This window comes from Schistocerca nitens, chromosome 7 (assembly GCF_023898315.1).
Source record: "Schistocerca nitens isolate TAMUIC-IGC-003100 chromosome 7, iqSchNite1.1, whole genome shotgun sequence".
Taxonomy (NCBI): domain Eukaryota; kingdom Metazoa; phylum Arthropoda; class Insecta; order Orthoptera; family Acrididae; genus Schistocerca; species Schistocerca nitens.
Window position 1 is genome coordinate 265,106,392 of NC_064620.1, and position 27,894 is coordinate 265,134,285.

Here is a 27,894-nt window from a genome sequence, read left to right on the forward strand (position 1 = left end):
CTTAAGTTTTATTTTAGTTTTTTTCTCTCGTTAATGTTTTATTACTGCAGTATTATTCTGCAGTAGTGGGATACAGTAATATTCTTTGTTTGAATAATATTTCTTACCAGTCAAAATGACAAAAATTTAACTGAAAACTAAAACAAAAAAAATCCCGGAATTCTAAAAAATTCCCGGGTTTTTCCCAGTTTTCTCCCGGATGAAAAAATTCCAGGGTTTTTCCCGGATCTCCTGGGTCGTATACACTCTGTGATGACATAAAATGACTGAAGTCGCAAACAAATCTCTATACATCACAAACAATTCAAAGAAAGTGTAGGAAAAATGACCCGAAACCCCATTCAGTACACAGTTCCTGGATGCCAGTTTCTCTTGCTAAAGCTAGATGCTTCTTGGGAATTGTGTTTCATATGTTCATGTCACGTAGGCCAAAATTATCAAATTACTGGAGCACTAATAACAGTCAGTTGTAATTTTTGTCCACATATAATGAATCATTTACATTTCACAGAGATATTGTGATGTCTTCATATCGTTTATAACTCTTGACCAAAAGAAACCAGCAGAAGAGGGCCTTCATCTACTTTTCACAATGTGTCCTTACTAGAATAATTTGAAACAGCGATGCATGCAAGCTTATCATCCTTCTGTAAAAATTGACTATTGATGATGGCATACGGCCATTGGTGGCCATGTCAGTTTTCATATTTACATACAGAATAAACTAAGTATGGACTGAATTACACATGCTTGCTGAAGCAAAGAGTGGCTACATTCTAAATGTCTAAGTTTAGTGTTAAAAACACGACAATGACAATTCATCACCAGCAGTTGTTATGAGGTTGCTGTCTAGCACCAATTGCTTGAACAAAGGACACACTGTTTGTTTAGACAGATTCTATTCTAATCCAAAACTCTTTGAGCAGTTATCTTGTGAAGCTATTGGTGCTGTAGGGACTGTAAATAAAATCAGAAAGTTGATGCATAAAGATTTGGTTACAGCTAAATTAAAGAAGGGTGAAATGCCATACAGACAAAGGAATTTTCTTGGCAATGAAGTGGAAAGAAAAAAGGGATGTATATTCATTGTCCACAGGACATGTAGCCATTTTTGGGTCACACACTAAAAGAAACCATATTGTGATGCAGAATGCCTTTGTTGCAGCATCTGCCATTGATCCTAGACTGACAAGCAATATTCAAACGTTGGTTGAATGAGTGTTTTACAAGCTACTTCCTTTGCTGATGGACCACACTTCGTGAGTATTCTTCCAATGAATCTCAGTCTGGTATCTGCCTTACTTGTAATTAGTTTTATGTGACTGTTACACTTTTAAATACCTCTGTATGCATAAGCCTTGACAATTTATGGATATGACTGCTTCCAGAGGTTGTTTTATAATTGTGTAAGCATATAATCATGTATATTTCTGCCAATTTATGCACAATACATTACATTTGTTTATATTGAGGGTTAACTGTCAATTCTGCACCAAGCATTGGATACTCTGCAGGTCTTCTGTATTTCATTGCATTTTTCCACTGTTGGACTTCACCATGTATAACAGTATCATCTGCTAATAGTCTGACGGGACTTCCAAAGTTATACTGAAAAGCCTGTACGGTTGTTGCTGCGTAGGTTTTCCACAGAAATAACTGTTAAGAAAAAAATATGATATGCTGTGCAGTTTCTGAGTTAATTAGCACTTAAGTTAACCAATAAAGCTGTTGGCTGGACAGCTGCCATATGCAGTTCATGTCAATTGATCCCATGGTGTACATGAGAGTGCACATGTACTTATTTGGGTTCAGTTCTCACTACTGTCCCATGTGATATTTCTGTATCACTCTCTTGTTTGGTTTTAGGAAACTGAATAAAGAAAACGTTTGCAACACTGTCTCTAGCATGCCACTTGAATCTACATGCTGGTATGATATTCCATACCCTCTATTTCTGTTCATCAGGCAGCAGCGCAGTACTGTATTGAATGCCTTCCACAAGTCAACGACTATGGCATCAACTTAAGCAATGTTATCCACTACTTTCTGGGTCTTATGAACAAACAGAGTGGGCTGGATTTCACATGATCATCGCTTTTGGAGCCCATGTTGATTCCTACAGGAGATCTTGTCTTCAGAAATTTCATAATACTTGAGTGTAAATCATGATCCAAAATTCTATAACAGACTGATGTTTTGTGCACCTGTTCAATTACCTTTCTTGAAAACAAGAATGACCTGCACTGCTTTCCAATCACTAGGGATGCTTTGCTCCTCCAGCAACCTACTACTGTTATATTAGGAGCAAGTTCTTTTGCTTACTTATGCAAAATCATATCAGTATCCAATCAAATCCAGTAGTCTTTCCTCTGTTGAGCGATTACAGTTTCTTTTCTATCTCTTGGCCTCTTATGTCAATTTCCGTAATTTTGTCATTTGTGTGACAATTTGAAGGAGGAAATACAGTGTGATCTTCCTCTGTGAAAAGGTTTGGAAAAAGGCAGTATTTCAGTCTCTTCTATGTCATTCTCTGTTTCAGTGCCACTGTGGTGACAAAGTGCCTGGCTTTGATCTGTTCAATGATTTAACGTAAGACTCTCTTTTATGTAATTGGATTTGGCCTGGCATTGCACTTTGACTTTGTATGGAACTTCAAAACTGTTTTGTCATTCAAGTGAATTTTCTTCTACATGCATAATTATTTGTGGGTGTGTATGGTTACAATAGTAAGTCCAATAGCTTTAGAGATATGCTTATTAATATCCAGTAGCATCCTGGAAAAGATTTGCATCTACTTCTTGTGTAAGAGGTTGTTATGTCCACGAAGATTTCATAGTGATAAAATTAGAGAGACTGGAGTTTATACAGAAGCATTCAGAAAATCATTAATCTGCCACAATAACTGTACACGGAATGTGAAAAGAGGGAAGAGCAAGACAAAGAGGGCCAGTACTAGCAAGTGGTGGTGGTGGTGGTGGTGGTGGTGGTGGTGGTGGTAGCAGCAGCAGCAGCAGCAGCAGCAGCAGTAGTAGTAGTAGTAGTAGTAGTAGTAGGAGATGGAAGGGGACGTGGAAAAGAAAGATGAGAAAGGGATGCAAATAATGCAGGAAAAAAATATCTTCAGCCAGACACAATGCTGTGTGTAATCCTGGCAGATTAAAACTGTGTTCCGGACCAAGACTCGAACTCGGAACCTTTGCCTTTGGTGGGCAAGTGCTCTACCATCTGAGCTACCCAAGCACGACTCACGACCCTTCATCACAGCTTCAATTCTGCCAGTACCTCGTCTCCTACCTTCCAAACTTCACAGAAGCTCTTCTGCGAACCTTGCAGAACTAGCACTCCTGGAAGAAAGGATATTGCAGAGCTGTGATGATGGATCATGAGTCGTGCTTGGGTAGTTCAGATGGTAGAGCACTTGCCCACGAAAGGCAAAGGTCCCAATTTCGAGTCTCGGTCCACCACACAGTTTTAATCTGCCAGGAAGTTTCAAGAAATAAATAATTCAAAATACTGCCATGGAAAATGCAGATTTCATTAACAGTTATATCTTTACTAATACAAAAAATTGGTCTGATCAATTAACAGTTTACCAGTATCATCAATACTCATGACAATCCAGCTATTTATATCAATGTATATTCCGTGAAGCAATGGTTCATATAAATCCCACAGCATTCATTTGAAACATATTAAGAAATAAAATACAATTTCTTAGTCAAAATGCACATGCTACATATACATCGGTATCCCATAAGTCACCCAACAGTGTGTGGTGGAGGGTACTTCTAACAAATCTCTCCCTCCCTGTTCCATCTGTGAATGGTGCACAGAAAGAACGATTGTTGGTGAGCCCCTGTATTAGCTCCAATTTCTTGAAATTTCTCATTGTGGCCATTTGCTGAGAAATATGCAGGAGTAAGTAATATGTTGTCTGACTCTTCCCGGAAAGTACTCTCAAAATTTCAGTAGTAAATCTCTGTGTGATGCATCACACCTCTCTTGTAACATCTGGCAATGGGGTTTGTTGTGCATCTCTGTAACGCTCTCACACAAACTGAATGATCCCGTGATGACATAAGCCAATCTTTATTTATTGTTCTCCTACTGTAATTTTGTTTGCAAGTGGTGGATCAGTTAGCATAATCTCCATTTTTTCAAATTATATTCTAAGGCCTACTGTCTCTGCTATTTCTTGTAGTGATTTCACTTGTTGCCTGGCTTCTTGAACGGTGTTGGCTAGAAGAGCAAGATCATCAGCGAATCCCAAGCAGTTTAAGCTATATCATCTTTTGCACTCCATTAGCAAGTAATTGTACTGTCTTTTCTATTCCATGATCAACCATCTCAATTTCTGCCATTTCGATGTTCGTACAGTAATTGAAAGGAAGGACTATATTACACTCTTCCACAGTGAAACAGTTCCGGAAGACCGAATTCCATATTTTGGCCTTTTCTGTGTCATTTTCTGTTTCAGTACTGTTATGGCTGGTGAGTGAGAGGACATATGACTTCAAACTACGTACTCATTTTTGTTTGGGGTTTTTAGTCAGATCGGTTGACAAAATCTGAGTCACTGAACACTTCCCCCATTGCTCTCCTCATGCTAACATTCACTTACTTCATCACTCTCTTGAACCTATTAGTTTTCATAGCAGTTTTCTAATATGGCTATTAAACAACTAGTCTAAGGCATAGTGAATGACATTTTTGAATTTTTTTTTTCATTTTTGCCCCACATCATCATCTTCAGCATTGAATATTTGATGTTATCTACTCAGATACTCTGTAATTTATATCCTGTCACTTTTTCAAAGCAAACATATTTTCCCATCTTTCTTAACATTCCTTGTAATACCCGTAGTCATAGATGCTGTCATAGCCTTATGATCACTGATGCCCTCCTCTACATCAAATAATTTGAGAAGTTTAGGTCTGTTTGTTGCTAGGAGATATAAGACATAACCTTCACAAGTTGATTCTCTATCTTATCTGCTCAAAGTAATTTTTGGACAACATATTCAGAATAAAGGTGCACGAATCTCTGTCTCTGGCATCAGTTTTGACAGCATGACTCTCCAAATCTATACCTGGGTGAGTTGAACAGTCTGACCAGGAAACATTCACAAAATTCTAAAGGTACTCTCTAAAGTGTTCAACCTTTATAGTCTCCAACACAGGTGGTCTATGAAAGTGTCTAAGAACAATTTTTGACCCACCTTTGATGCTTAACTTCACCAAGATTAATTCATACTCTGAATCCATGTTACTCTCATTAGATATTATTGCATTCTTTACTGAAATAAATACGCCACCACCAATGGCAACTAACCCATCCTTACCATAAAAATATTAATCTGAATTTAGGATTTCATTGCTATTCACTTTTGGTTTCAAACAACTTTCTGTTCCTAATGGTCTCTAAGCATTATAACCTTCAAAGAAGAGAGAATAATTATGGGACCTAACCACAGATGCTCCTACAGTTTCCTAGTATCTTATTAACCTCTTCTATTTTTGATCTGCATGGACGAGCATTCTCTGACAGTAAGGTGACAAATGTATCTTCAGTTTTAGTGGGAAATTCATCCAAAGGGGACTACACAGCTAAGCAAATGTATATGGAATATGATGGTATCTTCTGGAAAAGGTTAACAGAAACAGAAAACTTGCATCAACAAAGCTTGAACTAATCCTGAACTTTGATAATTGCTTTACTACTGCTCTAGTTTGCTTCATAAAGTTGGAGGACACAGCTATTTACATTGATTTGTGGGTTCCGTGACAAGTTCAACAACCACATGGGAGCGTCTGTAATGACTGATCGAAACTCTTAAGCAATTATGGCATCCTACTATTTCCATTTTCACTGAGCATGGCAGTAACAATTTTTCACACAAATAAAGAAAAGAATTTAACATTCAACTTCTCACTGATGGACACCATTACAGCAATTACAATAATGAAGTATGATGCAAGAGGAACAAGGTTTCAGACCAATTTTCTTGCTAGACTAAAGCTCAAACAATTATGAAGGAACACAGATGCATGATTAGAATTTCATGTCTGGTTGATGATGAGCTCATTACAAATGGAGCACAGGCTCAGAATGTACAATGATTGGCAATGACAGAAAAACTACACCACTTCATTTGGTCAAAGAACTGAATGTGAACAAACCGTGGATTTCAATTCAATATAATCAAAGAAACAGACATTTCAGAGTAAATCCAAATCAGATAATCACTGAAAGTTATTTCAATGTGAGCAGTTGAGGATTCTTGGGGGGGGGGGGGGGGGGGGGGGCTGAACCAGTAACTGAGTGAACGTAATGTATAATTACAGTTTTATTGCTCCTGTCAAATTTTATGTTTTCATAATGTTAATTCACACAGGGTTTTGAATAACATGTTTATAACTTTCTTGCAATTTACACTTTATGAAACAATGTTCGTGGAGAGAACACTGATGTAATTGACAAAAAAATGATTCTGGCATAGCGGTGATCTTCAAATAATGTTTGCAAGTGTTATGTGGTCAACTTTATTGAGCCATGGGCACTCTAGTCAGGAGGTCTGAACCTGTAAAAATCTGAACAATTCATGGTGCTAGTGCTTCGTTTCCTGCCGATGCCAAGCTCTCTTAGTTTGGTTGCTGACGGTGATAATTCTTTCAATAGAAGTCGGAAGAAGAAATGACTTCAGGTGAACGTTCACTTGTTTCTTGATAATACCTATACTCTGCAAGCAACCTTACAGTGTGAAGTAAAGGGTGCTTTGTATAACAGTGTCACTTTCCTCTTTTGCTGTTCCATTCATGTATAGTTTGCAGGAAGACTGATTTAAGCCACTGTGTATGCTCTAATTTCATTAATTTCATCTTCAGAGCAATCTCGTGAGATATACTCGGGAGGATGCAGTACAGGGTGTATCAAAAAGAATCATCCGATTTGGCACATCTATGTTCTGAAACTAATTAACATATACAATGATTTTGTTTTTTGATGGAATGGGAAACTCAAAAAGCTTTTTTCATACCTCTCCATAGGTGTTCAATATTCGCCCCCTTGAGATGCACAGCGTGTGTCAATTAAGTATTCAAATTGTTCCAATACTGCAGCCAGCATGTCTTGAGTTACAGCTTCCACAGCTGCTGCTGTGCACTGTCTCAGTTCATTCATTGTTGTTGGTAACAGAGGCACATAAACAGTCTTTCATGAATCTCCACAAGAAATAATTACATACAATCAGGTCTGTTGACCTTGGAGGCCAGTAATGTAAAGCTGAATCATTTCCTCCAGTGCAAGTGATCCATCGTTCAGTAATCCTCAGATTTCAAAATTCCCACACTTTCAGTGGCCAGTGTGGCAGTGCCCCATCCTGTTGGTAAATGAAGTCGTTCGAATCAGTCTCCAACTGTGGGAAAAGAAAGTTTCCAAGCATATCAAGGTATGTGCTTCCTGTAACAGTGTTCTCAGAAAAGGAAACTGGACCATATACCTTTTCCTGTAAAACTGCACTAAACACATTAAATTTTGGAGAGTTCCCCTCATGTTGTAGAATTTCATGTGGTTGTTCCATACCCCATATTCTCACATTATGATGGTTCACCTGTCCATTTAAATGGAATGTTGTCTCATCACTAAACACTAAGTGTGAAGAAAACCGCCATCCTCTATCTTGCCAAGAACAAAATTACAGAACTCCACACGTTGTTGTTTGTCACCTTCAGGAAGAGCTTGCAGCAGCTGAATTTTGCATGGTTTCATGTGTAAAAGTCAACACAACACATGCCAGATGAACATTGGGGGCATGTTGAGCTGTCGAGCCACATGGTAAATGGATTTCTGCAGATTCCTTTTGAAACTACGGTGGATGCGTTAGACATCTGTGTCAGACACTCATGGACGGCCCGGCGATTTGCCTTTACACAAACAAACTGTTTCTCGGAACTGTTCACGCCATCGTCTAATGCTCTGTGCTGTAGGAGGATCCACACAATACCTAGTACGAAAATCACACTGAACAGTTATTACTGACCCTCACTGTGCAAAATGTAGAACACATAAAGCTTTCTGTTGTCCTGACACCAGTTTTATTAGAACTGAAGTGGGGGCACACTGCTGCTACCTAGCATGAACCATGAAAAACTTCGAGAGTTTTCTCTTTCCTACAGTACACTGTTCACAAACATATCTTAAATAACATAATAGTTATGATTATTTTTTAAATCTAATGATTCTTTTTGATAGACCCTGTATGTTGGTTGACTCTTCTAGGAATATACACTCTTGGTACTTTAATGGTACACCATACTGAGATGCAGAACACCTCTCCTGCAATGTGTGCCACTGGAGTTGGGTGAGCCTCTCCATGACACTTATGTATCAACCTGTAACGAAACTTGTGCTCTGCTTAGGATCTTCTCTATTCCCTCTACCAACCTTAGCTTTTAATTACTGTGTCCTATGCAAAAAGCAGCATTATTGTGGCCATGTTGTTCCAGTGTTAACTTAGCCATGTGATTAAAATCATATGCAGAGGACATTAACTTTCAGTACTTGTAGTTAATAATATAGTTTTGTTTGTGGTTCATATACACACTGAACACACTGTCACCTGCTAGTATACTGGGACCAGTAGATTTCAACTGACAAAGATACTTCTGTGAACCATTGTGTCAGAAGTTAATTGTTTGCACCGTGCAGTGTTGTTTGTAGCTTTGTGTACTGATTGACGAATTGTGTTGTTAGCTGTTTCTCTAAGTAGATGTTTAGTGTTCTCTTTCACAGATTTAATATATGAAATATTACAACAATAAATAGGAAAACTTTTTCAATGGAAGAGAAAGTGGAATGTCTTGAAAGAATTGATGCATGCTGCGGAGCATTCACAGCGTTAACACAAAGTTTAGGGATATCAATGTCTATGCTAAACACCATAACCAAAAGAAAGACTGTTTCAGATAGCACTTGTAAGTAACAGTGCGTCAAGTTCAAATAACATTAAATATCCCACTTATTCTAAATATGCAGAGCCAGAAAAAAATCACAAACAACAGCATGGTGATGTGCAGAAATGCTATAGCAGTGGTCAATATGCTTGGAACTGAAGACTTCTCTGCATCTCAGGGGTGGATAGGAAAGTCCAATAAGTGGTACAATCTGCTGTACAAAACTGCATGCAGTGAAGGAAACAATTGGAACACAAAAACTTTTACTGAATGGTAAAAGAACTTTTAAAGCAGTATAGACATAAGGATGTCTTCAACATAGATGAAACTGGTCACTCTTTCAGTGCCCTTCCAAAACAGACGTTTACTTTTGAGGCCAATAATTGCCCCAAGGAAGAAACACAGTAAAGTTTGCCCTACAGCAAGGCACTAACACTGATGGTACTGAAAAATTAAATAGTTTGTGACTGGAAAAAAAGTTGCTACAAAAATGTAAAAACAATGTCCATGAATTACAGCGTCAAAAATAAAGCATGGATGCATCTGAATAATTTGAGAAGCAACCGCATGCCTTGACGCAAGAATGGGAACCTGTAAAAGGAAAATTATCTTGTGTATGGACTGTTAACCTGCACATCCAAAAAATATACATTTAAGCAATATACATTTAGAGTTCCTGTCACCAAACTGCACAAACAAATTGCAGCCTTTGGATTTGGGCAAAAATGCCTTCAAAGCTTATTACAGGAAAGCCATTGTACATAAATAGTTTGATGGATGCTCCTATGAAGTGCTATGCGATATACTGCCAAAGCAAGAACTGAGATTGAGTGAGTCCACCATCCCCATCTACTTTTGGAAAGTGAGATACCTTCAGGCAGAGGAATGGAACTGATCTGACATACAAGGTCTTGAGTAATAATATGGTACTGGCAGAATTGAAGCTGTGAGGACAGGTTGTGAGTCGTGCTTCAGTAGATCAGTCGATAAAGCACTTGCTCACGAAAGGCAAAGGTTCTGAGTTCAAATCTCTGTTGTCAATGCTGAAAGTGTATCTGTTGAAGATAGACTGGCTTTCATATAATAAAAAAAAATAAAAGATGACAGTGAAGCAACTCAAGGAAATAATAATAGTGAGGTTCCTGCTATTGCAGGTGTAAATGCAGCAGTGAAGAGAGTAAAAAAAACATATTAGTGCTGAAAATGTTGATGTCAAAGCTTTACATTGTGTTTATCAACTGGTAAACCTTATTGAATGAAATTCAGAAAACAAAGCAATGCAAGATTTTGATTTTTTGCTAAAAAGTAGGACTGCAGTACCTATTGTTCATTATGTAAGACCACCCACATTAAATGTCAGTATAATAAATAAAATGGCTTATTATTCTTTAGTAAAGTTTGTTCTTTAAAAACTACAGCACGATATGGTAACACCCCCCCCCCCCCCAATGTCTTGGTTGTGTTGAGAGTTTGATCTATACTGTAGCCTGATGTCTGGTTTAGGTTTGAAAATGACAAATGCTTGAGAGTTGATGGAAGTTAATGAATGTGGATGTGAAATAAGGCTATAGTGACATACTGAACTGTAGCATAGACCAATATCTGTGTTTGCATGTCATATGTAAAGCAATTTGCAGTATTTCACACACTTTTCATTACAAATTCTAAAATGGCTAGGTAAGTTCAGGATGCTATTTTCAGCCACTGATGTTACTTTTCCCAAAACTTCAGCAGGACAAATTTCACTAAAAATTACATGTTTTCTAACACTTAAACTGAATATTTTCATAGCACGCAAGCATAAATATGACAACTACCAAATAAGACACCATCACAAACACTTAAACCAACATGTTGGCTGCTCAGTTTGGTACTATCTGCCTCCCTCCAAAATATGTCCTTTTTAGTGTGATTTGTTGTGCTAAAGTGTCAGGAAGTAGACATACGAGTAGTAGTAGTAGTAGTAGTAGTAGTAGTAGTAGTAAGGGATTAAGGAAGAGGGTCAGCTCCTTGAGTAAGTTGCACCATTTAAAAAGTAATTTCCCACATTTCATGTTTTCCCAAATTTTACATTTTTTTAAAATCACTTGAATAGTGTAAAACATGGGTTTCACTGAAGTTTGTCCTTTAAAATTTACATACCAATCACAGTTTTGAAATGGAGATACACCTGGTTTTTCAAAACAATTACAATGAAACAAGTCCTCTGTCCCGACTTCCCTCACCTGGAGACTCCTGATGGTGTGAGGGTGAGGCTCTTGGGCTTCTCTTTGCCTTCTCTCTTCTCTCTTTATCCCTTTCCCTCTCTTGTTGTTCCCTTTCACGTTCCTTCTCTTCTTCACGAATTCGCCTGTGTTCTTCCTCCAGTTTCAGTCTGCAAAAATTGTTAGAAACAATCTTTGGAAACACAAAAGGCTACAATGTTAAACATCATGAACTTAAACATTCAAAAACTGACAAGTGTAACATACATTTGCAAATTTGATATATAAAAGAAACCATATAGCCCTTAATGTTTCTTCTCAGGCTTTGTTTCGTCCATTATAAAATATATATTACAGAAATATAAAAGAAAATAAAAGGAAAAAAAAACATACACAAGTTCCAGCTTTTATATCACACACCCTTGATTTGAATTCTATCAAACTACTTAATACATCTGCAGAGTATTGCTAAAATGACAGTCACACTTTTAATAAATCATGTGAAAAGAAAAAGTTATGACAAAAATCAGGATGCAATACCTTTCAAGCCTGCAACAGCAGCAGATATGAAAATTTCACAACCCCGTAACATTACTAGTGTGTCCTGAACAGAAAAATGGAAAAAGCTGTGTTCATATTTTAGTAATTGATTTTCAAATGCTCCATTCAACTATACCCTTGGAAACAAACTTTTTTTTAAAGAAGCCACTGATAATTTGTTTAAATAGAGTTCAACAACTAAGTTCAGTGATGCACCAAAAACATCAGTTTGGCAGAGGGGGGCTACCTTATACCAAAATTAAATAAGGAAGGTCAACCAGCAACAATACAAATAAAAGAAAATTTTCAAAGATCCACCACAAAATATTTTATATAACTCAACACCCCCCCTCCCCCCCCCCCCCCAAAAAAAGTCTTGAGTAGTTTCCTCACTGAGTACATACTAAAAAACTTACTTAAAACAGCTGCCTTACGTAGCTAAAACTCTGTAAGTGGAACTTAATCATATGTTCAAGGAAATAACAGTTCTAAGTTAAAAACCATTAGCAGTAACACATCTCACCGCTCATGCATGCCTGGTGATATAACTCCAAAGGGTGTTGGAAGCATATCAGGAGAATACCGTGGCAGCCCATAAAGGTAGGTTGTAGGGGGTAGAGGTGGAAATAATGGTGAACGTAACATTCCACAACGCTCCAAGCATAGCTGTCCTTCCAGGCTGGAACATAATGAAAAATAAATATGTATTTAAAGTCTATTACATCATATCCTGTGTCATCATAATAAGTACCATCAATAACATTACCAAAGAATAGCTACTAGATTCGGAATCAGTACTTGGAAAAACTGACAGAAAACTGACAGAGGAATTAATCAAAGGTTGTGTAAGGCATAAAAGTATCCTTCTCAATGTTTTTACTGTAATGCACAAATGTTATTGCAACAGCTCTAAAAGCTCCAAAAACCTGTATTAATGCCTGTGTGTGTGTGTGTGGGGGGGGGGGGGGGGCACTTTTCTGAAGAAGGCTTTGACCAAAAGCTAAATGTGTAACAGTCTTTTCATTGTGCCTGCCTGAAACTCAATGTGTCATCTTTACAGTGGGTAGCAATCTATCCTTTTCCTAATATTGTTGACATTCCAATCTGGAGTTTTCACACATATTGTCAACATTCCAATCTGGAGTTTTCACACATAATGTTGGACATTTTAAGTTATGGAATAAAGAAAGAAACAAACTCTTATTTTCAATTCTATATGCAACTTACTCACCACTTTCTTTTACGTAAATGTATCTTACTCCCCATGAGATTCTGTACATTTTTCACCACTCATCTATGGCAAAGTCAATAACAGGGTGTATATGCAGACAAGAAAAAAGAATTCCCAGATTTCCCGGTTAAAAACGCGCTTCTTCTCACGTCAAAATACCCTTCTTCAAAGGTGAAAAATACACTTTTTCTATAAGTGACTTGGAGCTGTAAAAATATCAATCCTCTGAATGGTAAAGGTTTTATATACCAGCGTGAAACTTCAGAGAACACACATTAAGGAAAAGTCTGTGATGATATAGTAATATTTTCATATTACTAGAGGTATGCTGCTTATTTTTTTATTCGTATTATGAAAGTATAGATTTGAAACATCACATTAGTTTATGAAGCAATGAAATCGAGACTGAGATGCACTTATGTAAGCCAGTCATAGCTCATGTCACGTGTTCTCACCAGCCAATGACAGCAGATATTCAGAGCATAGGACACGCCACATACATAGCCAATAGCAACATCACTGTTAAGTAGTGTGAACACACAGAAGTTAATGGCTTAAATTAATGTACACATGTAGCTACAAGAAAAGTAAAACTTTCACATATAACATTGGTTATTAAGATTAATAAGCTGCAAGAAATTCTAAGCTTTCACTTATAATATTCGTCTTTTTTGCGTGTGTTACACTTTAAGATACATCATACAAAGTGCCAATAAAATTTTCAATAATGACATTAATATCTGGTCTTTTGGGCTTGAAATTCTTACAAGTAGCTAGTCCTCAATGAAGTAAGTTTTAGATAAGAGTCAAACGCTCTGTGATTGCACATTTACACACGTAACATAATTCATCTTGTGTAAAGGGAGATTTACTTTAAAACTAACACTTTTTCAAAGTGCCATCCGCAATATTTTCCCATGACATGTTTCAGTAGTTGCCAGACAGCACCAGAAAATAGCTGTTACTGTGTGTGGGTAGCTACAATCACGTAGGAAGCCCGTATGTTCGTTCATATATAGCATTAAGAGATTTACATGATGTCATAAAAGAATTTCGTGAACCATACTAAAATGCATAATTCAGCTTAAAGTGGACATTCATATGCCCAGATTAACAATGAAGTAGGCCTCAACCTGGTATTAAGCTTCTCAGTGTGGTTTTCAGGATAAAAATTTTCTTGGAGTACCAACACTGCATGTTTGCTTCTTTATTATGGCATAACACCATACGTACCAGAAGATGAAAATGTGCACTTGAAATTCAGTGAACAGTTGAAACTAGCCAATAGTGCGGAATGAAACATTTCGTTCAAATAAACTGGCTGCCTCTGGAGAAAAGATTAATAAAAGCCACATTTATTTAGCAAACCAACAAAAATAACTTCATTGTTGTGCAAGGCAACTGACTCCCAAAAACGTGCAAATAAAATGAAATCAGAAAACTGAAATTAATAACATATGTTAGCTTTCCGTAATGTTGTGAATGTATTTTAATTGGCTTGACAGCTTCCAACCACAGAAATCCGTTTTGTTTTCATTTTTCATGTGAGAAGTGTAAATGAGGAGGAAATAGCAAAATCACTAAACGTAAATGTGGCTTATATGGAGACTAACCCCCTCCCCACTACAAACCGGACTGCTGTGCGCAAGTGCAAATCTAGCAGCTTGGGTGTGCCAGAAAAATTCTCCCTGATAGCATCTGGCTGCTTGTTGCTACTGCTGATACAGCTAACAGCCACACTTCACTTAGCTGGAAGCGGGAAAAGGTACTGCCCATACGCAACTCAACAGCGCATGCATGTGAACCTGTGGGCACCTGCTCAAACGAACTTAACGTAAACAGTTGTGATTTCATGCTCATCGGAAGTAGTTTATTGTTATGAAGTATTTCATGGTCTTCGTCCTAAAACCTTTGACACACTTTGTTGTTTCAGTTTTTTGCAGTCAAAATTACAAAAATTTAACTGAAGACTAAAACAATGAAAAATTTCTGGGTTTTCCCCCGTTTTCTCCTGGATGAAAGAATTCCTGGTTTTTTTCCCAAATTTCCCAGTTGTCCCAGAGCATATACATCCTCAATAACTACACATAAAATCACATAAGCAAAACAAGTTTTACTTCAATAAATAATTTTGTATGCCTTACCCATAGGGGTGCTGCAAATGTGTGGGGTACAGGCCGTGGTGATACTGAGCATAAGCTGTTGCAGCAGTAGGATCCAAGGCAAATGCAGCAGGAGGCAGAGGTGGGGGCGGATGTCCAATTCGTGACTCCTCTGGCCGATAAGGCTGGAAACCACTACGTGCCAACATTGGAGCAGCTGAGGACTCGGGAGCAGGTGGAGCGACAGCACTGCTTCCAGCAGCTGTACCTCGACCACCAAAGACTTCCTCTCCTGGTCTTGAGGAGCTACCACGAGATGATCCATGTTGCTCATGAGATGTGCGTTCCTGCTTGACAGGTGAATAGTTGTATTTAGTTGAAGAGTATCATTCAGAACAAAATTACACTAAAACACATCTGTTAGCACAAGTGATACTTAAAGAACAGCTCACTTTTTCTGTCAAGCAGGATCAAGTGAGTACTAACAAACTGAAAATGATAAAACATTCAACAAAGACATTATTTACACATTTTCATTCAGACATTTATATACAACTTCATATCACTGTACCGTTCTCTTGCATTCATAAAACCATAGAAAATTGTGGAATCCAAAATACAAACAGGTGTTGCAAGAATGTATTTGTGCTTACAGATTTTATCAGTCACATGAATTCCTATACATTTTTAAGCCTCGTGGATGATTTTGAGTTCGCTGATACTGTGTTACCTCAGTTGACTCTAGCTCGTGTGGTTCCGAGTGACACACAGACAAAGAAACAATCTTCCTGGTTCTGTGCTTTATTAAATTTTTGATGTTCAGAAATGAAGTTTAGGGTTTAATATGTTATCAGAAACAGAGCAGGAGGAGCTAGGAAATCTTTTGTGTACATCTCAAGTATTTGTCTCAGACAATTCCAGTAAACCATAGAAAACTTAAATCTGAATGACTGACGAAGAATTGAACCTCAGTTCTCCCCTCTACCCTCTGGAACACAAGTCCAGTGTCTTAAACATTCAGTCATCACTCAGTTTTTATGGTTGGAGTTCTATCTGAAACATGTTATGGTATTATTTCATGTTTTGATACCTGAATACACACTCTCCACCTTCTTCATATTTATAATAGTTTCTCTTTTACAAATGATAAGACACAAAGTTCTGACCACTACCCACCATAAGAATTAATGCTGCTTGATGATGTTGGCTCATAATGCAGTAAGGAAGTGTGTAAACAGACCAGAGACAAAAGGAGAATCATTCTAGCAATGATATGGGCTGCAAATGGGGAAATCTACTTATGTAAGTGACTGACAAAGGGCATTCTGTTACATCCCAGTGCCTGGGAACAAACATCTCAGAAACATCGAAGTTGATCAGCTGTTTGTGCGCTACTGTCATAAGCGTCTATGGAAAGTGATTGAAGGATAGTGAAACCACGAGTATGCAACAAGGTGTTGGACACCCATGCCTCATCACAAAACATGAAGTCAATGGCCTATTACCTCTGTAATGCAGGATAGGCAGAGTACAATCCTGGCACAGGCACAAGTGTTTCAGAGCACATCATTTGGTATACACTGCTGAAAAAGTGGCTTCACAGATGATGACCTCTAAGTGTTCTCATGTTCATCCAATGACAATGCTAACTGTAACTGCAGTGGAAACAGGATAATTGAGATTGGATCGTGGATAAATGGAAATGCATCACCTGATCAGAAGGATCATGTTTCGTGTTACACACGGTCATAACCAGATACACCTTTACCTAAGTGAATGGCTGCTTGAAACCTCCCCTACACCATTGTTGCAGGCTGGTGAGAGTAGTAGTATGCTATGGGGAACATCTATCTTAGATCCCAAGACACCAGTGTTAGTAGTTAAAGATACCATGGCAGCACCAAACATTATTGTAGACCAGCTGCAGCCATTCAAGTTTGAGAACTTCCATGATGGTGATGGAATCTTCCACCACGACAACTGTCCATGCACCATGACCAGACTCTTGCACAGTGGTTGGGGAAGTATGACAGTGAACTCATGCTGATGTCTTTGCCTCCTTATTAACCAGATCTGAATTTGATTGAACACATCTGGGACACTATCACGCGCCAACTCCACGAGCATGAATCACCTGCTCATAATTTACAGGAAGTGCATGAACTGTGCATAGACATCACTTGCCACATATATCCAGAAATGATCTGTGCATAGACATATGGTGGCACATATACCCAGAAATCTTGCAAGGACTTGACAAAAATATGTGCCTTGTGAACTCATTGGAGAACAGCATTTCAAAGGTAGACCAACACACTATTCCACAAGTGATCATAATGTTTTGGCCCATCAGCTGATGCAAGTTGAGAAATATGGCATGGAACTTTTAGAACTGAATTACAAATAATAATAATAATAATAATAATAACAATAATAGAGAATATTGGGAAAGAAAGTGTAAATGTGACAAGGAATTTACAGATACAGGGTTATTACAAATGATTGAAGCGATTTCACAGCTCTACAATAACTTTATTACTTGAGATATTTTCACAATGCTTTGCTCACTCATACAAAAACTCAAAAAGTTTTTTTAGGCATTCACAAATGTTCGATATGTGCCCCTTTAGTGATTCGGCAGACATCAAGCCGATAATCAAGTTCCTCCCACACTCGGCGCATGGGGTTAAGTCAGGAGAGCGTGGAGGCCATGACATGAATTGCTGATCATGATCTCCATCACGAACGATCCATCGGTTTTCCAACCTCCTGTTTAAGAAATGCCGAACATCATGATGGAAGTGCGGTGGAGCACCATCCTGTTGAAAGATGAAGTCGGCGCTGTCGGTCTCCAGTTGTGGCATGAGCCAATTTTCCAGCATGTCCAGATACACGTGTCCTGTAACGTTTTTTTCGCAGAAGAAAAAGGGGCCGTAAACTTTAAACCGTGAGATTGCACAAAACACGTTAACTTTTGGTGAATTGCGAATTTGCTGCACGAATGCGTGAGGATTCTCTACCGCCCAGATTCGCACATTGTGTCTGTTCACTTCACCATTAAGAAAAAATGTTGCTTCATCACTGAAAACAAGTTTCGCACTGAACGCATCCTCTTCCATGAGCTGTTGCAACCGCGCCGAAAATTCAAAGCGTTTGACTTTGTCGTCGGGTGTCAGGGCTTGTAGCAATTGTAAACGGTAAGGCTTCTGCTTTAGCCTTTTCCGTAAGATTTTCCAAACCGTCAGCTGTGGTACGTTTAGCTCCCTGCTTGCTTTATTCGTCGACTTCCACGGGCTACGCGTGAAACTTGCCCGCACACGTTCAACTGTTTCTTCGCTCACTGCAGGCCGACCCGTTGATTTCCCCTTCCAGAAGCTTTAAACTGCGCATACCATCGCTGAATGGAGTTAGCAGTTGGTGGATCTTTGTTGAACTTCGTCCTGAAGTGTCGTTGCACCGTTATGACTGACTGATGTGAGTGCATTTCAAGCACGACATACGCTTTCTCGGCTCCTGTCGCCATTTTGTCTCACTGCGCTCTCGAGCGCTTTGGCGGCAGAAACCTGAAGTGCGGCTTCAGCCGAACAAAACTTTATGAGTTTTTCTACGTATCTGTAGTGTGTCGTGACCATATGTCAATGAATGGAGCTACAGTGAATTTATGAAATCGCTTCAATCATTTGTAATAGCCCTGTATATGTGAAACATAAGATACATGATGTAAGAGGAAGTAGAAGAAGAAGAAGAAGAAGAAGAAGAAGAAGTGAAGTTGCCCACTACGAAGAAAATTTATACGAAATAGTTTTTATGTAGTTGCCTCTTTTTTTTCTCTCATTGATCTGATGGATGGACATACAAGAACAACATGCAAATTTAGTGGTACACTTATCGATACATTTGAGACATTGAAGATCTATCAACCAGGATATCTCTTGATGGATGGTGGAAAATATGATATGTGAAGAAGAAGAAGAAGAAGAAGTGAAGTTGCCAGTATGGATGAGTAGGTAATCTACTGGGCTCAGCTTCTAAGTTAAGATATATTCATGACTAATTCCAGAAGACAATTTTTTAAGTGTGTGATTACAAGAAGTACATGTGCCTGCACCAGAGGGTTTTGCATATTGTATTTCACATGTTGTACTCTTGGCGTAAGTAAATGGTATGTGAAACGCTCTTGCACAGTGTGTCATTAACAATATCTGGAAATTGTACAGCTCTATCAGACCAACTGAATCATCCAACCACTTGATGGTATTCTGTTCATCTCTTTGAGCACACAACCCCAATACACCTTGATACATACCTCAAACAAGTGAATGTTAGCCAAGAGGAGGAGTCATTTTTGTCTTTCTGTTCACATTTATGAAACTGATGACAATAACTGTACAATACTTACTCAGATCTGAAAATGAAGAGAGAAGAAATCAGCTGTGTCGTTGAAAGAGAGACCATCCTGGCATCTGCCTAGAATGATTTACGGAAACCACAGAAAATGTCAATAAGGGTGGTAAGACTGGGAATGAAAGTACGTTTGTATAAAATAAGAGAAAAAAAATTATGATCCCTCAGCGAGCTGCTCTCTCACAATGAAGGTAATATTTAAATGAAACCGGTTGCAATCACCCCCAGCCCTACTGCTTTCAAAGGCTCCCAAACAAATGCAGCCCATTGATAACTTACTTATTTTTGTTTTCTAGTACTCACTTCGTGTCATCTGTGTAAAACCTGCACTCCTTGGAGGAGCCAAGTTGCTTAAATAGCTTTCACAGCCTCTGTCCTCACAAATGGCTCAAAAGTAAGCCGCAATGTCTTGAATATCAGATTGTAACTATTCATGCGTTCTCACTGTTAATTTGTGATAAAATATTGTTAAAACTATAAATTGTAAACCTTTCATTGTTGGAATCAATTGATTGGATTATCAATAGGAGCTTATTCATGAAGACTTCAACAGGATCAATGAATCATTAATATGACATACGTATAGAAAATATAAATGATTAGAGATGAAAAACAGATACAAATGCTCGACGGCACTACCTGAGCAGCATACAAGCCTGGTAAGTACTGTGTCAACCAACTGTAGTAGTACGTTGGTCTTGTTTTTTATATGTACTTTGTCATACATTAAAATAGTGTTAGAATTATTAGTAAGCAACATGATTCATTCCAGTGAGATGCCCATATATTGTGATTGGTCATGATTTGTCAATAGATAAATCAGCTGGGCCTGGAACTGTTGGGTTCATCAAAAACATGTAAGAGTCACGCTGCCTTGTCAACACAAAATGATACCACATAATTAACCACACACTGAAAACTGTTATGAATCATCAGCTTGCATTAACAGGGATTTTCATTTTATGAAATTGCTTCTCATAAAAATATAATGTCGTTACTGAGATCAGGAAGTTATACCTGTTGCTATGAACAGTAAGCACTCCCACCAACAACTGTTATTGTACATACATCATTGATGGCTTGATTTGGGCCCTTTCTAGAGCTATGCTGTAATATCATAACTTCCTGCATATAACTAAGAAAATCAAAAGCCTTTCTCACAGCACAGCTGATATGTTAGCAGATCACATAAAGAGCACTGTGTATGCAGTCCTCGTAACACCTCTAGCAATCAAAAGTACCAAACTTGAGACCTGCATTGAAGCAGCCAGGTAGGAAATGAGAAAAAGTTCAATTTTACTTAGACTGGATTCTGCAAGTAGCTCTTTCTTTTACGGTAGAGCAAATAGTCATTAAAACACAGATTTCGAGCCAGTTATTTGGCTGCTCCAGTTTGAAAGAATCCAAGGAAAAGCTATAAAAATGATTAAAAAATTAAAATTTGATGGTTGTGATACTTCCACACACAAATAAATACTTCTGATTCTTCCTGGTGACTAACCGTGAATATTAAGGCAATGCATCGTGTTAACTTACCTTACGGCTGTCTTGTGAAGTGGTTCCCAATGTGGGAGAAGTTCCTCTAACAAGGGGTGGCGGACCCCGGCTCTTGGGCGAAACTTGCCTGGTTGGTGGTGGCTCCCCTTCACATTCACGTTCTGTGTCAGAAAAATATTATTTGTTCTGCACTAAAGTCAAGGTTAAGTGAAAGCATTACCTAAGCTGTTAATTATCAGGATTCAAGGGTGCAAAATAATGGGATCATCTGATCACATACGCTGCATAATGAATAGTAAATTCAAAATGGTTCAAATGGCTCTGAGCACTATGGGACTTAACTTCTGAGGTCATCAGTCCCCTAGAACTACTTAAACCTAACTAACCCAAGGACATCACACACATTCATGCCAGAGGCAGGATTCGAACCTGCGACCGTAGTGGTCACGCGGTTCCAGACTGTAGCGCCTAGAACCACTCGGCCACTTTGGCCGGTGAATAGTAAATTCAAATTTATGTTCACCAAACAAATGAAAAATATGATGGCTCAAATACAAGGTAGCATAAATTACAGGCGGAATGTGCAAATGAGCATTAGAAAGTAAATTTGAATTCACAGTTCCTTTATGTTTTAAACAAATTCAGGTATAAAATAAATAAGTAAATAAATAAATTCACGGGGAAAAATACTGCTGATAATATTTTTTACAAATGTCAACATGAACTGCAAACTGAAGACCCAGCCAGTTACAAGAACAGTTAGTGTTGAAATTAAGCAGCCCTTATACATCACTAAATAGTATCTGAGAAAAACAGTCTCGTCAGTGTTATTCCATGTGACTGACGTATCTGCAACAATTCTAAAGCTAGACTGTAAGTTTCTCAACTTTTGTAATTAGCTGAGACAAACTTCTCCCAGGACCAGCTAATTTAGACTGTTTAACGTAGCCTAGTGGGTACAATACCAGTCTCCAGCTCTGGGGGTTCTGGGTTCAAACTTGGGTAGTGACAGGGATTTTTCCTTATTCCAGTCCCTCCAGAATGGCATCATGTTCACCCAACAGCTGTTAAAAGGAGTACCAATGTTCCAGGAGGTAATAAGTGACTGGGGTGAGGGACCCAGCACCCCTCATCCTTTTGAAGTCCTGGTGGATAGATGGGCAGCAGGCAATCCAATAGTCTGGATACAGGTTTACGTAATTGCCAACATCCCCCCCCCCTCCCCCCAAAGGCATACGCACTCCATTTTCCAAGTTTTACACTAAAAAGAATATTACCCTACATTTTGTAAATAAAAAATGGACTGAACTCTTTACAGCACCTATCTTATTTTACAATATCAAAAGAGCAGACGACTCCAATATGCAGTACACATAATCCGCATGCCAGAGACCCGGCTTTCTAAATAAGCTTTCACTGCCAATATTACAATAAAAGGACCCCGTAATAGGCAAGAAACAGATGGGAAGTCAATGCAAAGAAAGATGATGAAGCTACAAATGTAACCAACTGGGAGGCAACAGCAACACACATAATGTGATAAGAGTCCAAATGTTAATGCAGAGCATGGTCCACAAAACTGGTGACCACTGGATAAGTAGTATCTATCTTATTTTATTTTATTTTTATTTCAATGTACCTCCTCTTTCTTTAACTAACACTGCTATCTGCATTTGTGAGTCCATCAGAAACAGAGATCGGAAACTTATTTTTGATAAGTCTCACAGTAATCAAACTTGAGTTTTAACTGATTCCTTAAATTTTGAAGATTATACTCCTTTGCACTCTTGTTGGACCAAATATGCCTAAAAGGCATGATGGATCAACTCTAAACCAAATTATTGATCAAGAGCTAATTTGCATTTGATATTATACACTCCCAACCTTATAAAGATCACAACCATTGCTGAGGCAACTTTCTTCCTGTTTCTGAGATGTCTTTTGCTTTCCCTGGGTACTTCTAGTTACTGAAGTTCGTTCCATCTGAATGCATAATGATATATAAACACAACTGAGAAATTAACCATAATTTGTGCAAATATTCTGTGCAGATAACCCATAGGAATCATTCATTCACTGTGTTCAGTAGCAGAAATGTGAGAATTCACTCATGAGAATAATGTAAGAATTTGTGATAATAAAAGCAGCAATTATTAATCCAGTTGACTTTAAAGTGCAAGGTGTGATTTACTTGCTGTAAGTGAAGAACATCTGCATGACTGCTAGGTATATTGTTGATGATTGTTTCATTCTGTATCAGCTGTCATGTGGTATTACTGTATTAATCCCTTTAGTTAGTTAGTTCTGTTACATGTTCCATGGATCATTTTGCACAATATATCATAATGATGTAGAACGAGCCATTTTACATTCACATCACAAATTAATTTGTACATACGGTTGAATTCGCAACACTTCTGAAGTATTTCTAAGGCATACAGACATGAGTTACTAATTCCTACCCACCATCTTTTACACATTGCAGTAACAGAAACTTTTTTGTGGAACAGCAGGAGCTGTCAAGGAGAAACTTTCTCATTTTGTTATCAAATTTTACTTTGCTTTCTGTCAGACATTTTATATCACTGGGGAAGTGATCAAAAATTTTTGTTGCAGCAGTGTGCATCCCTTTTTGTGCTAAACACAGGCTTAATGAGGAGTAATGAAAGTCATTTTTTCCTTCTGGCTCTATAATTATATACCTCATTGTTCCTTTTCAACTGTAATGGATTATTTACAGTGAACTTCGTGAGGGAATAAATGCACCGTGAAGCAATAGTCAGAATGCCCTACTCCTTAAACAGGTGTCTAAAGGATGATCAGGGGTGAACACCACATATCCTTACAACACATTTTTGTGCAATGAAAACTTACTTTCTTAAAGACAAGTTACCACAGAACATTATTCCATATGGCACTATTGAATGAATACATGCAAAATATGTTAACTAACTCTCCCCAACATTTACAATGATTCTATGCACAAATGTAGATGAATGAAGTTTTTTTAGGAGTTCCAAAACGCATTTTTTTTTCCAATTTAAATTCTCATCAATACAGACACCTAAGAATTTCGAAGTTTCCACCCTATTTATTATTTCCTCACCAAGTGTTACACTTATCATTGATGTAGTACATTGCAAAGGGACACCCTCCTCTAGCATTACTTTTTCTCAACAGAAGAAGTCGATGCCACTACTAATTTTTGAATTTTGAACAGGTCAATATTATCTCACCAGTTTTTCTAAACAATTCCATATGATTTTGTGCACAATGTGTTATATTTCAAACTAAAATCTATAAAAAGAAATTACTTTATTTAGCTTGAAACAATCGATATATATTAGCTCTATATGTACAGTTAAAATTATTTTTTTTTAGAAAATTTTGAAATTATGAAATATTTGGCACACTTAAAATTTCCATTATTAATTACAAAATTTGATAGTATTTATTATGTTTATTTCTGGATTCATTTACAAAATAATAACATAACTACTAGAAATTCATTTGTCACGAAAGATTGTAAACCCTTTGGAATATTGTTATTACCGCAGAGTGAAGTAGTAGTGGGTATGCCTCCGATGTGAATGGAGGTGTTTTTGTATTTTGGAAGAACAATGTAATTTCGGCTTTGTTAACATGAAAATTCAAGAGAGAGAGAGAGTGATATAGAAAAATGTGAGAGAACATCAATTTGGAACCATGAGAAACTAAAATGTCAAAATTTTCAGATTCAAGAACCAGCCCTTCTACATGAAGAATTGGAGCAGCTACAAGAAAATAAGAATAATAAAAAGTTTATTGTAAATCTTACTCCTCTCATATTTTTGAGAAAGAGAGACTTTACCATCAACAATAGTAGTGGCATCAACAAATTGTGGGAGGGGAAGATAACAACCTGTAGATGTGCAGAACTTAATATGTTGTGACTTTTTAAAATTGTGGGTGAGACCATTCACAGAAAATAGTCAATGATACTTTTAAGAACTCTGTTCACTATTTCTTCTGTTTTTAGGTGTATGCTTGGACTGATTAAAATACTAGTATCGTTTGCAAAAAAAAAAAAAAAAAAGAACTAATTCTGTTTGTTGTATACTAGATGAAAGATCGTTTACATATATGAGGAACAGATGTTGGTAAAAATGTATTCACAGTGAAATTTATGTAATATGGCTTACAGACATCACCTATAACAGTTAGTATTCTTCCTGCTCATTCATTAATGGATGCTGACAAACACACGGGGCATTTCTATTCTATGAACTGCAGTATGTAGTGGCTTTCTGTACTTTCTATTCTATGAACTGCAGTATGTAGTGGCTTTCTGTACTTGAAAGTCATGTCCACTGCTTTATGTTACCTAACCAAGATATCCTTCATCACCCATTTCTTCCGTTATCCTTGACCTCCCCTTCTCCATGTAAGTACATAATTTGGTATTCCATAATGTATGTCTTAGGTAAACAGGGTTTCTTCTTTTAAACATCGTTAACATTTACTGTGGTTTGTGTACTGTCGCAATACTTTCTTGCTAGTTATTCTTGTTCATCACAGTGTTTCAAGCACTAAAAAGCAAATTTGCATTTAAAAGGCCTTGAGCTTCTTTGTTGTTGGCATATTTGGTTGCCCATCCTCCAGAACCGTACAGAAGTACAGACCAGCTATAGCAATTTACAAATCAAACTAAGGTTTATGTCCAGGTCTGTACTTGCACGAAATTTCTTGAATTTTATGGAAGCATTACTAGCATTTTCTATGTGACTTATCTCCACTCTTCACAGTGCCGTGTTACAAGGTACTCAAACTTGTCTATTCCACATATTAAGGAGTCACAGATCTGCATTTGTAAAAGAGTCTGGCTGTTTCGTGACAATCATAAACTGCACATTTTTGGTGCTGATATTCAGACCTAGACTACTGCTGTAATCTCCTATTATGTTGACAAGCTGTAAAAAATCATCTTAATTATCAGCAGTCAATATTATATGCCAGCATACCTAATGTTGTTGATGAAGACTGCACTAATCTTTACGTCTTTCATTGTATCACTATCAAAGATAATCCCTGGATACAAATTGAATAACTGGGATGACAGAACACATCCTTATCAGACTCCTCTACAGATATTAATGAAGTCAGTGACCTCATTATCAAACTTAATCTGTGGTCTCTGATTCTGATGTAAATTAACTATATAGCTGTTGTCTTTCTGATCCTTGTCCATTCTTTTGAGAATTTTCCAAGTTTATGATGTTGTACTCTATCGATGGCCGAGATTTTTAACCTGATCATTTCAGTTTTGCAACAGAACTTGTATTGCTTCTTTTCTATCACAACCCAAATTGCTGCCAACCAACTAACTTCACACATTTTCATACAACTTTTGATGAATGGCTTTCAGAAATATTTTTAAAGAATGGATCATGAGATTATTTTGCACATTTTTGGTAACGGAATGACAGTTGATAATAGCTACTAGGTGGAGTAATGACATGTATCATAAATTTTGTAAAAAAGTTTGTGTAAGACTCTGATGCCTTCTTCATCAAGGCATATACTGAGTTCCACTGGATTTCCACAGGGCCCTGTTTTTTTTATTGGTTTTTGAGTTTTAGATGGGTTTCTTGATTTCTTCTTCCATAAGCGGATCTGCTACATCATCATTTCTAGAAATCTCAACATGCAGTCCGTCCGAAAAGATGTTCCTAATACAGCCCTCTTGCATCTCTTTCCTGTCAGTTACATCAAAAACTGTTTTATTATCTTTGCTGAGACCATTTTGTTCTATGTATACCAGCAGTTTCTTCTAATCTTTTTCGTGGAGTTAAAATCATCATGTCAGTATTACGAAAAGGAGACTGCTATTCACCATGTATATGAGACACGACTCGCAATTGGGTACAACAAAATGACTGCTATACATTTGAGCTCTTGGACAAAAGATCTCAGCTTCAAGTATACTCCATCATCAGATAAACTTACTCCACTGGTCACTTAGAAGAATGTGGTTGCTATAGGCAAAGTTGCTGAAGCAAGCCAATCTGTGTCACATCATGATACACAGCAGTAATCTTGGGCCAGCCAGTGTGTTCAGTTGCTACTTTTCTACAATACCATTTTGAAGAAAGCATATTATCTACTTAAACGATCAAATGCTAAATTGTACAATTTATTGCAAAGAAATTATCAAGGAACTCTATCTCTCTCCTCACCCCTACCACCTCCCACACTCCCACCATCTACGTGCTGCCATAAGGCCATAAACCCAACCACCCAGGACACCCCATTGTGGCTGGTTACTGCGCCTCTGCCGAGAGAATTTCTGCTCTCACAGACCAACACCTTTACCCGGTTACCCATAACCAATCCTCCTATACAAAAAACACCATCAAACACTGCCTCCAGAGACTCCATAGTTCCTGTTTCTTTACCACTGCATCCTGCTCATCACTATTCTGCCACCTCCCTCTACACTGACTTCCCTGATGTCATTGGCCTTGCCACTACTGAACACCTTTCCCAGTGCCCAATTGATTCCCAGCCTACAACCACCTTTTTGGTCACGATGACCAAGTATACCCTCACCAATTATTACTTCACCTTTGATGGCATCATCTACAATCAAATCTGTGGAACAGCAATGGGCACCTGCATGGCATCATCCCATGTAAAACTACTCATGGACAATCTACAGGAATACTTCCTAACCACAAGAACTCCAAAGCCCTCACCTGGTTCAGGTTCACTTATGACAGTTTCAAAATCTGGACTGAGGATGAGGACACCCTATCGATATTCTACGCCGCTCACTTCACCTGGTCTTTCTCTTCTCAGCAAGCCACCTTCCTCGATGTTGACATCCACCTCTCCATCAGTACCTCCCATCTGTATCAAACCTACCAACCACCAGCAACACCCTCACTTCGAAAGCTGCCACCCATTCCACACGAAGAAGTCCCTC

General features: G+C 37.9%; 1 protein-coding gene across 1 annotated transcript in view; it reads right to left on the bottom strand.

Moving 5' to 3' along the window:
* The window catches only part of LOC126195387 (protein piccolo), a 645,505-nt gene that overhangs the window by 52,889 nt on the left and 564,722 nt on the right, over window positions 1–27,894 (bottom strand). Inside the window, exons 10-13 of the mRNA XM_049933978.1 lie at window positions 20,970–21,091; window positions 15,072–15,376; window positions 12,220–12,375; window positions 11,178–11,326 (exon numbers count right to left, since the gene is read on the bottom strand). Of these exons, the coding sequence (XP_049789935.1) occupies window positions 11,178–11,326; window positions 12,220–12,375; window positions 15,072–15,376; window positions 20,970–21,091 (732 nt within the window). The remainder of the gene's footprint in view (window positions 1–11,177; window positions 11,327–12,219; window positions 12,376–15,071; window positions 15,377–20,969; window positions 21,092–27,894) is intronic.